Source organism: Erythrolamprus reginae, chromosome 1 (assembly GCF_031021105.1).
Source record: "Erythrolamprus reginae isolate rEryReg1 chromosome 1, rEryReg1.hap1, whole genome shotgun sequence".
Lineage (NCBI taxonomy): Eukaryota > Metazoa > Chordata > Lepidosauria > Squamata > Dipsadidae > Erythrolamprus > Erythrolamprus reginae.
The window spans coordinates 1,728,882-1,743,084 of NC_091950.1; the positions used below are offsets into that span (position 1 = coordinate 1,728,882).

General features: G+C 41.1%; 1 protein-coding gene across 1 annotated transcript in view; it reads right to left on the reverse strand.

Annotated features, from left to right (window-relative positions):
• LOC139158172 (vomeronasal type-2 receptor 26-like) overlaps positions 1-7,354 on the reverse strand; it is an 11,180-nt gene extending 3,826 nt beyond the window's left edge. The window contains exons 1-2 of the mRNA XM_070735590.1: positions 7,074-7,354; positions 6,142-6,433 (exon numbers count right to left, since the gene is read on the reverse strand). Of these exons, the coding sequence (XP_070591691.1) occupies positions 6,142-6,433; positions 7,074-7,354 (573 nt within the window). The remainder of the gene's footprint in view (positions 1-6,141; positions 6,434-7,073) is intronic.
• Between the last annotated feature and the right edge of the window lie 6,849 nt (positions 7,355-14,203).

A 14,203-nucleotide genomic window follows, 5' to 3' on the forward strand; every position in this document is an offset into this window, starting at 1 on the left:
CTCTCCTTTTCTCCCTTATTCTTTTGGGTATCTGTTTAAGAAACATAGAAACATAGAAACATAGAAGTCTGACGGCAGAAAAAGACCTCATGGTCCATCTAGTCTGCCCTTATACTATTTTCTGTATTTTATCTTAGGATGGATATATGTTTATCCCAGGCATGTTTAAATTCAGTTACTGTGGATTTATCTACCACGTCTTCTGGAAGTTTGTTCCAAGGATCTACTACTCTTTCAGTAAAATAATATTTTCTCATGTTGCTTTTGATCTTTCCCCCAACTAACTTCAGATTGTGTCCCCTTGTTCTTGTGTTCACTTTCCTATTAAAAACACTTCCCTCCTGGACCTTATTTAACCCTTTAATATATTTAAATGTTTCAATCATGTCCCCCCTTTTCCTTCTGTCCTCCAGACTCTACAGATTGAGTTCATTAAGGTCTTTCCTGACACGTTTTATGCTTAAGACCTTCCACCATTCTTGTAGCCCGTCTTTGGACCCGTTCAATTTTGTCAATATCTTTTTGTAGGTGAGGTCTCCAGAACTGAACACAGTATTCCAAATGTGGTCTCACCAGCATTCTATATAGCGGGATCATAATCTCCCTCTTCCTGCTTGTTATACCTCTAGCTATGCAGCCAAGCATCCTACTTGCTTTCCCTACCACTTGACTGCACTGTTCACCCATTTTGAGACTGTCAGAAATCACTACCCCTAAATCCTTTTCTTCTGAAGTATTTGCTAACACAGAACTGCCGATACAATACTCAGATTGAGGATTCCTTTTCCCCAAGTGCATTATTTTACATTTGGAAACATTAAACTGCAGTTTCCATTGCTTTGACCATTTATCTAGTAAAGCTAAATCATTTACCATATTACAGACGCCTCCAGGAATATTAACCCTATTGCACACTTTAGAGTCATCGGCAAATAGGCAAACCTTCCCTACCAAACCTTCCCCTATGTCACTCACGAAACATATTAAAAAGAATAGGACCCAGAACAGACCCTTGTGGCACACCGCTTGTAACCTGACTCTGCTCAGAATACTCGCCTTTAACAATAACTCTCTGATGTCTACGCTTCAGCCAGCTGCAAATCCATTGAACTATCCAGGGATTAAGTCCAATCTTCACTAATTTATCTATCAGCTCTTTATGTGGAACCGTATGAAAGGCTTTGCTGAAGTCCAGGTAGGCAATATCCACGGCACCACCTTCATCCAACACCTTTGTGACATAGTCAAAGAAATCAATGAGATTAGTCTGACATGATTTGCCTTCAGTAAAGCCATGCTGATTTGGGTCCAATAAGTTATTGTTTTTTAGGTGCTCTTTTTGAGTAGAGTCTCCATCATTTTAACTACAACTGATGTCAAGCTAACTGGCCTGTAGTTGCCAGCTTCTTCTCTACTGCCCTTCTTGTGGATAGGCACAACACTGGCCATTCTCCAATCCTCAGGAACTTCTCCTGTTAACAAGGATTGGTTAAACAAATCAGTCAGGGGGGTAGCAATGACAGATCTGAGTTCTTTAAGAACTCTGGGGTGGATGCCATCTGGACCCATTGCCTTATTTATCTTTAATCTTTAAAGGACTGTTATTTCTTTTTCTTGATAGATATTTTTTTCATTTCTTGTTGTTTTATATATCTCATCTCTTATAGATTTTTTGGTGAATCTTACTTGAACTTCTCTCATGCCTGGGATAAACATATATTCATTATAAGATAAAATACAGGAAATAGTATAAGGGCAGACTAGATGGACCATGAGGTCTTTTTCTGCCGTCAATCTTCTATGTTTCTATGTTTCTATGTTTCTCTCAGTAGTATGTGGTTTTTGGCATAATTTGTCTGAATTCTATATATTTAATCGATGTGATTTTTCACCTCTTCGAGGTCAATTTGTGTATTTTCACTAATTAATTGTGCTAATTTGTTGAATAAGTCTTCATCTGCATTTTCAGAGATGTTTTTGGAAGCGGAGGAAATATGCCGATTTTTCCATTTCCAATGTTGCAATCGAGGCCTCGAGATCTTTGTTGGCCGCTATTAGTCTTCCCCTCCGCTTCACCTCTTCTCTCGTCTATTCTTCTTGTGTCTGTTTCTAATGTTTGAATCCTTTGTTCATGGTTAATTATGATCTCTTGTATATTCTCCATTCGGTTTTCTAAACCTTCGATTTTGTCAGACATTTTTTCAAAATTTTATTTGTTTCCTCTTGGTTCTGTCTTATAGTTTCTTGAGTTGCTGTGGCTGACTCCTGGCTCCGTACCATGAACTTTTGGATTAAGTTTAGAGAAACTTGTATTGATTGCAGAGATGTTTTATCCATTGTTGCCATTTCTGTATTTGATTTTGTATTTTGAATGGTCGGGGTTCCTGGTGTAGTTTTTTTCTGATATTTTGAGAAGTTGGTTGACATAATATCTTTTCTACTTAGAAGTTCCTGAAATGTCCTCCGAAATGAGATATATTCCGCGGTTTCAATTAATTAACGGGAAGAAGTTGTAATTTAAATCAAAAGTTCAATTAATCCCGCTTGTCAGATTGGGGTAATTAGCACCGTTCTAACTGATCTAGGTTCTCAAATGTCAACCGATGAAAAAAGGTCAACTATAAAATTTCTAATTATCTGTCTGTATGTATATTTCTTAACTAATCACTAAATATCAATAGATCATTAATAAATATTAGTAAATATCAATAAATATATAAATAGGATATAAATAGGATATAAATAGACAATTGAGATGAATAATTAATCGTTAATAATAATATAGTAGTAGTAAATAGATAAATAATTAATACTTAATGACTGCCAACAATAGTAAATAGCTTAATTAATATAAATCTAAATTAAATTTTATCTAAAATCTAATGTCTTTAGTCTTTAATACAATACTAAAATCACTCTATAAGCACTTTATATTCACTATAGTTAATATTAATTAATATCAGTTATCAATTAGATTTTAGTTATCAATCAATTTAAAAATTTAATCTAACAATTAATCACTTTTAATCTCAAGAAGGAAAGGATAGGTAGAAAGAAAAGAGATGAAGGTAGAATTTGGGGTAAATTTCTAAGTCTCAATTGGAAGGAAAAAGAAGGGAAGGGAGAAAGGGGAGTCAGATAAAATAGTCAGATAAAATAGGAAAGATAGAAGTAAAGATATTAAGAAATTTTAATTAATTAAGTTAATTAAATTACAAAAGTCAAATTTTAAGTTTCAAACCCACATGTAAATAGTAAGTAAGAAATTGACCAAAAAATTAAATGTTTTGTTATTAATCCACGTATGTAATAAATTCGAGATTCTTGGGCAGTTGTTTTAAGTAGTATTTAGCAGTTCAGTCAATGTCCCCTAATCAACACTGGAAATATCCTGGATTACCGTAGATATTAGTTTCGGCTTCTAGATTCTCCCTGCAGACAAAAGGAATGGCATCTTCTCTCCTTCGATCACATTTCTTCTTTCTTCCAAAACACTAAATTACAAACTCCCACAAACACTTCCAAAGCCACCAAGCCTTTAAACCTCCATTTTCCTTCCGACTCTCAGCTGACCCCTCTCTCACCGCGACCACGACCACACCAGGTTATTGCAGGTTTCAAAGGGAGAGGAGCAAAGAAAAAAGAAAATGGCGGTCGTCTCTGCTCCAAAAGCTTCTCTATGGTGTTCCGTAGTCTGTTCAGTGGGCCCCGCCGTCAGCCTCCACTCAATTCCACCGACCAACAGTCTCCTGGCTCCACCGAACAAAATATTTGCTTGTCTTCCTTCTGGTCGCCGCTCTCTCTCCCCACAGGGTCCTTATTTACTCAACTTTCAATCCAACTCTGTCCACTTCCGCCCCACCATCAACAACTTCCTTTCCCCCTCTCAATCAAAAAGCTCCGCTCCTCTTCAATCACCATTTGTCTATCACAGGAGACTATATAGTTCAAACAAACCAGCGTTTTTTCACCATTTGATTCTCTCAGGTAAATAGATGACAGTAGTGATATTATACGAACCGCTGCTACCGACGCTTTTCTTTGGCTTCCTTGCTGACAGCTCAGTGAGCCAAGCCTTCGGGCCGGAGAAAACCCCCGACTTTTTTCCCCATTCAAACATGGGGGTTCTGCCACCCGCAGGGGAAGGGGTTGCTCCCCAGCTGCAGCAGAGTGCTTCCCCTTGCTGGAATTCCTCTCACCGGGAAGAATTGTCACCACTATGTGGTTTTTAAATGAGAAATCTCAAGTACAAGCCAGGAGCTGCTAGCTTGCAACGTCGCTTCAGCCTCACCCCACCCCGGAAGTCTCAACCAAGTATTATTCTTAATTCACATGAATGTGGGGTTTTTTTTAAAAAAAAATCCTTCCTTTCTCTGTTCTGATATGATAGAATTCAGATATTATATAGACTAGACATAGACATAGACATAGACTGGACTAGAATAGAATAGACTAGACTAGACTAGACTAGAATAGAATTATGATAACAAAGTTCGAAGGGACCTTGGAGGTTTTCTAGGACACTTTTCAGAGAAATGGTTATCCAATCTCTTCTTTAAAACTTCCATTGTTTAATTAATTTAACTAATTTAATTTAATTAATAACTCATTTAATTAATAACTCAAGAAATAAAGTTAGGAAACTTCCTTTCAAAGGATTTGTAAATGAATATGAAGTCCTAGAGATTACCTGCCATGATTGGACATCTGAGATCCTCTTTCCAAGACTCATTATGGCTGATTGGGCTCTTGATTGATACATTGAATGCAATGCATGGGCCACAGCATAAATGGCATTGTAGATGTTGTAACTTTCACCTGTCATGCTCCTTTCAAATATGTAAGTTGGCAGGTTCTGCAAATTCTCCTTTCCCGTACGTGGTTTTTCCTTCTTTAGAGAGATCTTTCCTGGTTTGTAGATCGTGCAGTCAAAGATCTTTTCCCACCATTCTGGAAGAAAGACATCCCCTTCAGGGTTCCAGGGGTCCAAAGACATGAGAAAGTGCCTAAATTGTAAAATATCCCCTGTGTGGTCCCTTAACTGCAAAGCCCCATGGAAGGGCTTTAAAATTTGAAATGGGTTTTTAGCTGTCACCACGTTGTTTCCATTGGGAGGTTAGGATCCAAATTTTCTGAAGTAATGACTTTGTGAACTTTATGAAATGCAGAGCTGACTGTATAGGTGCATTAGTATGAGGGTCTCCAAAGAGGAGAATCACATCAGCTTTACAACAGTTGCTTAGAAAAAGAACAAATTTACTCATTGTACTAAGATAATTATCTGATTTCAACATTTCAGTGAAGGCCAAGCAGATCTCCTTCTCCTTCAACATTGGCACCAGAGATGAGATGAAAACAGTCTCCATTGTCATTTTGGGGGGCCACCCAGCCCAACCCAGTTCCACTGGAAATACAGGAGCAGCTGGACTAAACCCACATACTGGGGAAATTCCTTGGGATTAATCCGGAAGAAGGAAGGATGGACTCTTCTGTCTCCCCGAGTGAACTCGGTGCCAACACCAAGCTGGAGAAATTGAAATTCTTCTTTCAAAGACAAAGCAAAGGTATTATGGTGACTTTTGGGGTCACCATTTTTGTGCTTCCCTGCCCCTACTAGTCAGTTGGACTCACTATGAATGGAAAGCTTCAGTTTCTTTCCTGCTTTGGAAGAGCCAGAAATTACATAGTGTGCTTGGTTATGACAAGTCAGAAACTAAGGAAACAAATTATCCACCTGATACAGAGAATGAACTGCATTGAATGGGTGGCTCAAATTATATGAAGTGTTAGTTACTTAGTTAGATAGTTAGTTAGTTAGTTAGTTAGTTAGTTAGTTAGTTAGTTAGTTAGTTAGTTAGGAAGGAAGGAAGGAAGGAAGGAAGGAAGGAAGGAAGGAAGGAAGGAAGGAAAGGGGCGGAGAGGGGCGGCATACAAATCTAATAAATAAATAAATAAATAAATAAATAAATAAATAAATAAATAAATCTCTTTCATCTAAAGATGTATCCTGACACCAAACTGAAAAATGAATTCAAGTGTCATGTGGAGTCTCAAAGTCATATGCCCCCTAAGCTCTTTAGGGTTTTGTGTGTGATTCTGTTGTTGGTCTCATTCCTGCTGTATCCAATGGACCCCCCTTACCTGTGGGACCTTGAAGATGCTGAAGGTGGAGGCCATCTGCCTTGAGGATTTGGGGCTGAGGCCTCCAATGACAGAGAGCAGAGGGTCCTGCCTGTCACACTTGTAACCTGGAACCATTTGGCCTCGGGTGGAGAGCAGGGAGAGGCTGATTGTGAAAATACGTCTCTCAGTCTGGTGATTGTCACACATGTGGAAGCCAAGTGTGATATTGGGTAACAGAACCAGATCCCTATTGGCCTCTCTGACTGCAAATACCAAGGCCAGTAGCTGCTGGTAGCTCTTTGGTATGAGTCTATAGTGAGAAAAAACATTGGGGAAATTTTGAGGAAAGGTCCTGCTGCTGGACTTTGTGTTGCCTTTTCTGTGTGTTTTTGCAGTTGGAAGTCCCAAGTTTCTTTGTTTTCAGGGGAGGTTACAACATGTATTGGTTATAGACCATTATTTATAAGCCCTGCTGATTTCAAAATTGAGGGGGATTTACACAACTCCTGGACTGGAAAAGGATTGAGTTTCTTCTCTTTGGGCTTCCCATCACGACCTTCTGTCCAAATTAATATTGAAGTAAACCCAGAGACAGGGTTAGGTGAGAATGGTACCTTTATTCAGCTCAGAATAGGTAAGTGACTTTCAGCTAGTACCGTCTGCTCTACCTGGGAGAAACCGCTCCTTTTATACATTTGCGGTTCCCCGCCAAAGCAAGAGCAGCCGTGTCTGAGCCAATCAGGAGCGACTTCCTGATTCAGGCTCAGACAGCGCTTTAACAAAAAACAAACTATTTACAGCGATACAAGGTAGCCATTACAGGATACAACACCCCTCCCTCCTTAGTTTGGATACATCCATCATGAAAGCCATGTGACGAAGTCCTCCCAATCTGCTGAGTCTCCGCGAAGCTCGCTCCGACCTGCGCAGTTCAGTTGTGTCCTCGCCACTGACGGTGGAGGTCGGCTCGCTGTTGCTCCCCCCGGCGCGGCTGGGGCCTGTTTTGGGCTCCGGCCTGCTGATTCGGCCTGGCAGACACAACGCTGGCTTCAGATGAGGAAGATGGTTCGGCGTCGCTGGAGGAGTCTCTCTGACCCGATAAGTTCATTTGAATGTCTATAGCATCGGGTTGCGTGTTAACGTCTGTTGAAATGGGAGAGTCTGTGTCAACGGTTTGCTCCAGGCAGTTTTCCATGCGTTTCCTTACATGGTCAATGTGCCGCTTCCACATTCGACCATCCTCCAGTTTTACAATGTATGTTTTTGGAGCACTTTGTTTAACAATAATTCCCTTCATCCAGTTTACACCTCCATCAAAATTTTTTACAAACACATTTTGACCCAAATACATTTGTCTTTCAGGGTGTACATACATTTGGTTATTTGTACAAAACCTTGGGTGTAACCTATCTAGTGGGGACCTTAGTTTCCTTCCCATTAGTAACTCAGCAGGGCTTATGTGCGTATGAGTGTTTGGGGTAATGTGCTGGGTTAACAAAAACTGGTCCAAATTTTGTTGCACATCTCCTGGGCCTGATCTGCGCAATGCTTCCTTTGCCACGCGAACGTAGCGTTCTGCCAAACCATTAGCCCAGGGCGAGTAAGGCGAGATGAGTGCGTGTCTGACTCCAAGACTATCTAAGAACAATTCAAACTGCCTGGCCGTTAATTGTGGCCCATTGTCAGACACTAGGATATCAGGGCAACCATGGGTAGCAAACAGCCTGCGCAGCACCTTGATGGTGGCACTTGTGGTTATGTTGTTCATTGCTATGATTTCCACCCATTTGGAAAATGCATCCACTACTATTAAGAAGTATTGTGACCCCACTGGCCCTGCAAAATCAATATGGACCCTGGACCATGGCCTAGCAGGCTACTCCCACTCTGCTGGAGTTGTTTTGGGGGGTTAGGCCGTGATTCTTGGCATGGGTCACATTTGGCTACCCAGTTTTCAATATCAGCATCCAAACCTGGCCACCATAAGTGCCTCCTGGCTAGGCCCTTCATCCTGACAATCCCAGGATGGCCCACATGTAACATTTCGAGTACTTTTACCCTTAGGCTCTTAGGAATGACCACTCTATCCCCCCACAACAGACAACCTTTTACATATGACAATTCTAGTCTTTTGGTTTTGAAGTCACACAATTCAGGTTTCACAGAGTCATTTTGCCATCCCTTAAGTACACAGTTTACCACCTGTTTTAGGATTGGATCTTGCTGCGTGTTTGCAGCCACGTCTTTTGCAGTAGTTAGTGGGTTGTCTTCGAGCCCTATCATTAAGACATCAGCAGATGGGGCAGGGTCCTCCACTAACTCTGCCATGGGGCACCTACTGAGACCATCTGCATGGTTGATGGTTTTACCCCCTTTATGGATGAGTTCGTACTGATATCCTGAGAGGAAAAGGGCCCATCTGATTAGTCTTGGGTACATAAATGGAGGAGTAGGCTTGTTGGGGGCTAAAAGACCCAATAAGGGCTTGTGGTCGGTAACCAATTCAAAACTTCTTCCAAAAAAGTAATTATGAAACTTCTTCACCCCTGCCACTAAAGCTAGAGCCTCCTTATCTAGTTGGCTATAATTTCTTTCGGTATTGGTCATCGTTCTGGAAAAGAAAGCAATTGGGGCCTCTGTTTTGTTAGGCAAAACGTGAGCCAAAACTCCTCCCACGCCGTACGGGGAATCGTCGCACATAAGCCTGATAGGTAGTGAAGTACTATACTGGACTACCACACTTTTAGAAGTTAATAACTGTTTTATTTGTACAAAGGCTTCGCGTTCAGTTCTCCCCCATGTCCAAGGGGTTTCTTTCTGGAGCAAGCGGTGTAGAGGCTCTGCTGCTGTTGCCTTCTGTTTTAAAAAAACGGAGTAAAAATTAAGAAGGCCTAAAAAAGCTTGCAATTCAGTCTTATTTTGTGGCTCTGGGGCTTCTCTAATGGCTCTCAGTTTCTCAGTCGTGGGGTGGATACCTTCCTTATCTATTTTATAACCTAGGAATTCTACACTGTTGGTTCCCCAGACGCATTTATCAGGCTTAATTCTCAACCCTTTGTCCTGAAGTCTCTGAAGTACTTCCCTTATCCTTTTGTTGTTCTTAGAAACATAGAAACATAGAAACATAGAAGTCTGACGGCAGAAAAAGACCTCATGGTCCATCAAGTCTGCCCTTATACTATTTTCTGTATTTTATCTTAGGATGGATATATGTTTATCCCAGGCATGTTTAAATTCAGTTACTGTGGATTTATCTACCACGTCTGCTGGAAGTTTGTTCCAAGGATCTACCACTCTTTCAGTAAAATAATATTTTCTCATGTTGCTTTTGATCTTTCCCCCAACTAACTTCAGATTGTGTCCCCTTGTTCTTGTGTTCACTTTCCTATTAAAAACACTTCCCTCCTGGACCTTATTTAACCCTTTAATATATTTAAATGTTTCGATCATGTCCCCCCTTTTCCTTCTGTCCTCCAGACTATACAGATTGAGTTCATTAAGTCTTTCCTGATACGTTTTATGCTTAAGACCTTCCACCATTCTCGTAGCCCGTCTTTGGACCCGTTCAATTTTGTCAATATCTTTTTGTAGGTGAGGTCTCCAGAACTGAACACAGTATTCCAAATGTGGTCTCACCAGCATTCTATATAGTGGGATCATAATCTCCCTCTTCCTGCTTGTTATACCTCTAGCTATGCAGCCAAGCATCCTACTTGCTTTCCCTACCGCCTGACTGCACTGTTCACCCATTTTGAGACTGTCAGAAATCACTACCCCTAAATCCTTTTCTTTTGAAGTATTTGCCAACACTGAACTGCCAATACAATACTCAGATTGAGGATTCCTTTTCCCCAAGTGCATTATTTTACATTTGGAAACATTAAACTGCAGTTTCCATTGCTTAGACCATTTATCTAGCAAAGCTAAATCATTTACCATATTACAGACGCCTCCAGGAATATCAACCCTATTGCACACTTTAGAGTCATCGGCAAATAGGCAAACCTTCCCTAACAAACCTTCCCCTATGTCACTCACAAATATATTAAAAAGAATAGGACCCAGAACAGATCCTTGTGGCACACTGCTTGTAACCTGACTCTGCTCAGAATACTCGCCATTAACAATAACTCTCTGATGTCTACGCTTCAGCCAGCTGCAAATCCATTGAACTATCCAGGGATTAAGTCCAATCTTCACTAATTTATCTATCAGCTCTTTATGTGGAACCGTATCAAAGGCTTTGCTGAAGTCCAGGTAGGCAATATCCACGGCACCACCTTCATCCAACACCTTTGTGACATAGTCAAAGAAATCAATGAGATTAGTCTGACATGATTTGCCTTCAGTAAAGCCATGCTGATTTGGGTCTAATAAGTTATTGTTTTTTAGGTGCTTATTTATCCTCTTTTTGAGTAGAGTCTCCATCATTTTAACTACAACTGATGTCAAGCTAACTGGCCTGTAGTTACCAGCTTCTTCTCTACTGCCCTTCTTGTGAATAGGCACAACACTGGCCATTCTCCAATCCTCAGGAACTTCTCCTGTTAACAAGGATTGGTTAAACAAATCAGTCAGGGGGGGTAGCAATGACAGATCTGAGTTCTGAACTCTGGGGTGGATGCCATCTGGACCCATTGCCTTATTTATCTTTAATCGTTCAAGTTCTTCTAAGATCGGCTTCTAAGATCACTGGAGCTGAATCCGTACAGCTGGAAGCAATGCTATATCCCTCTATAGTATTATTTTGTAAGGTGTCTTTTGAGAAAACTGAACAGAAGTAGCTATTGAAATGGTCAGCGATCTCCTTATTCCCATTAATGCATGTATTATTCCCGGTACTAAGCTTCGTGATGCCGCAGTTTTTCTTCTTCTTATCATTAATATATCTGAAGAAGGTTTTATCCCCCTTCTTTACAGATTTGGCAATTTCTTCCTCTTTTGAGGCTTTAGCAGCATATATTATCTGTTTCGCCTCCTTCTGTCTCATTTTATATACCTCCCTATCAGCTATACTTCCAGACTCTTTATACCTCCTATAGGCAGCCTTTTTTTCATTGACTAAAGCCCTTACATCATTGCTAAACCATAGCGGTTTCTTCTTCCTTTTACCTTTAGTTATTTGTCTTACATACAGTCCAGTGGCTTTTAAGATGGCCTTTTTTAATACAGTCCACTGGATGCTCGCTCCTGCCATTTTATCCCTCCCCTTTAATTCATTATCTAAATATTCTCCCATTGCATTAAAATTTGTTTTTCTGAAATCCAATACTTTGGTTGCATTATAGGATTGCTCACAATGAGTTTTTACATCAAACCACAAACATAGATGGTCACTGCAACCTAAATTTTCTCCCACCTTGACATCTGAAACCCAATTCCCATTCGTAAAAACTAAATCTAGAATATTCTCCCCTCTAGTTGGTGTCTTAACCAGCTGTGCCAAAGCTGCTCCTGTAAAGGCCTCTACTATATTCTTACTTTTGCATGTAAGGGCACTGGGGATATTCCAGTCAACATCAGGCAGGTTGAAATCACCCATAACCACAATATCTCCCTTTACTGCCATTTGGGTAATTTCATCCACCATCTTGTTGTCATATTCCTCGGATTGCCCTGGAGGCCTATAGATCACCCCAATTCTAATGACAGAACCTTCTTTATTTTGCATGCAAATCCAGAGAGTCTCTAGATCTTGACACGTATTTTGAATTAGTGTTGTTTTTAGACTTTCTTTAATATAAATGGCTACTCCACCTCCCCTTCTCTCTATTCTATCCTTCCTATACAGTGTATATCCTGGTATGGATATTTCCCATTCATTAGAATCCTTAAACCATGTCTCAGTTATGGCAACCAGGTCCAAATTATCTCTAGATATTATGGCCATTAATTCACAGAGCTTGTTGCTCAAGCTTCGAGCATTTGTGCACATTACCCGAAGAACATTATTTTCGTTATTAGTTTGCCCCTTATCATCAACAACTACATCTATATTATTTGCAGCTCCCTTTTCATAAGCTTCCAAAAACTGCTTTATCCTCATTGGTCGGGGACAGAAATCACCCACATCAGTTACATCTCTGTCCCCTTTACCTAATTTAAATGCCTGTCCAAAAAAGTTCTGAATTCCTCACCGAGCACCTGGGTACCTCTGTATGATGGATGCAAACCATCCCTCTTAAACAACTCCCTATTAGACCACCTACTGACATCATGACTTACATAGCCAAAACCTTCAGCTTTACACCACTGCCTTAACCACACATTAAACTCTCTGATACACGTTGTTTTATCCTCTTGGCCACAAACCGGTAACACCTCTGAGAAAGTCACTGAATCAGTTATTTTACCCAGCTCCACACTTAGACATTGAAAATCTCTTTTTACTACATTAACATTTGTCTGGGACAAATCATTTGTGCCAAGATGCACCACCACATCAACGTTATTACCTTTACTCACAGTCTTAACAATGTTTGTAATCCGCCTCCTGTCCCTGCTGGCAGTGGCCCCTGGGAGACACCTCAGCACCTTAACCACGTCCTTGCTCTGTCCCAAATCAACACCTCTAACGGTCGAATCACCCACAAGAAAATGTGTCCTCTTTTTATTTCTACTAACTGTACTTGATGGTTTGGTGACATTTACGACAACTTCCCCTTTGAACATCCCCTCATTCTCTGCCTGAGGGACCTTGCTAATATCTCCAACATCCTTACTATTTAAATCCGCAAGAACACTATAGGAATTCGATACAGAGAGACCAAAATTGCTATGTTTTTGCTCAACTGCACGCAATCTTCCTGAACCGACAGTTGTCCACACAGCCTTCCTCCTCGGGGGGCGCTGTGGAAGTGGAGGCTGGATACATGGCTGCATAACAGCACGTGGCTGGGACAATCTTTCCACTTCTGACTGCAAGCTACAAACTAAGGACTGTTCTTGGTTTTCCCCTGCAATTAAGATGTCATCAAAATGGGGAATGGCCCCTTTAATCCCTGATAACAATCGTTCCATTATGCTTTGGAATATCCCTGGGGCTATGCTCACTCCAAACTGTAATCTGGTACATTTAAAGGCACCCCTGTGGGTTACAATCGTTTGCGTGTTTGCTGTCGGTTCATCGACAGGTAACTGTTGGTAAGCTTGTGCGAGATCGATCTTTGCAAACCTTTTTCCTTCCCCCAGGGAGTGCAGGAGTTGTTGTACCACCGGAATGGGGTAAGGGTGATGCTGGAGGGCCTTATTTAGCGTGGATTTATAGTCAGCGCAAACTCTTAAGGAGCCATCCGGTTTTAGAGGTGTGACTATGGGTGTTTCCCATGGTCCCTGCTCCACAGGAACTAAAATGCCTTGGCTTATGAGCTTATCCAGCTGCAGGTCAAGTTTGGGAAGGAGCGGAAGGGGTACCCTGCGAGGTTTGAGCCGGACAGGTGGGACCTTGGGGTCAATAGAAAACGAGATAGGGGGGCCTTTATACGATCCCAAGGTGGGGCTAAACACTTCAGGGAATTCTTGTAAAAAGTTAGGCATGCTATCACAGTTAACATTACAAATACCAGAAATTTCAATTCCCAAAGGTTCCATCCAAGCCAACCCCAGGAGAGAGTGCTTAGCCCCTGTAACAATCATAGGCAGGGTACATTTAACATTCTTAAACACGATAGGTACATTCACTTTGCCCAGAACAGAGATTATCCCCCCTTGAAAATCTCTAATTACCAATGAGGTTTGCAATAACTCAGATTTAGATAGGCTAGGCATGTACAATTTAAGCTTTTCCCACGGCATAATGGTGTATTTAGACCCCGTGTCAAGCTCCATAGAACATGGCTTGTTGTTTAGAAGTAATGAAATAACAATTTTGCCCCCATTTTTCATTGCCGTGTTATTCACGGAAAATTGAGTGTTACCTCTTGAGTAGTCGCGGTTAGCGGCTGAGTAGTTCTTTCGGCCCGAAAAACGGAAAGGTCGGTTTTCTCGCGGTTGAGGTGTTTGATTCTGGGGTCGTTGATGGCACGGCGTGGAGAAGGTTTCCTCCGGTGCAGATGATCTGCAGGCTTCGGCAATGTGGCCG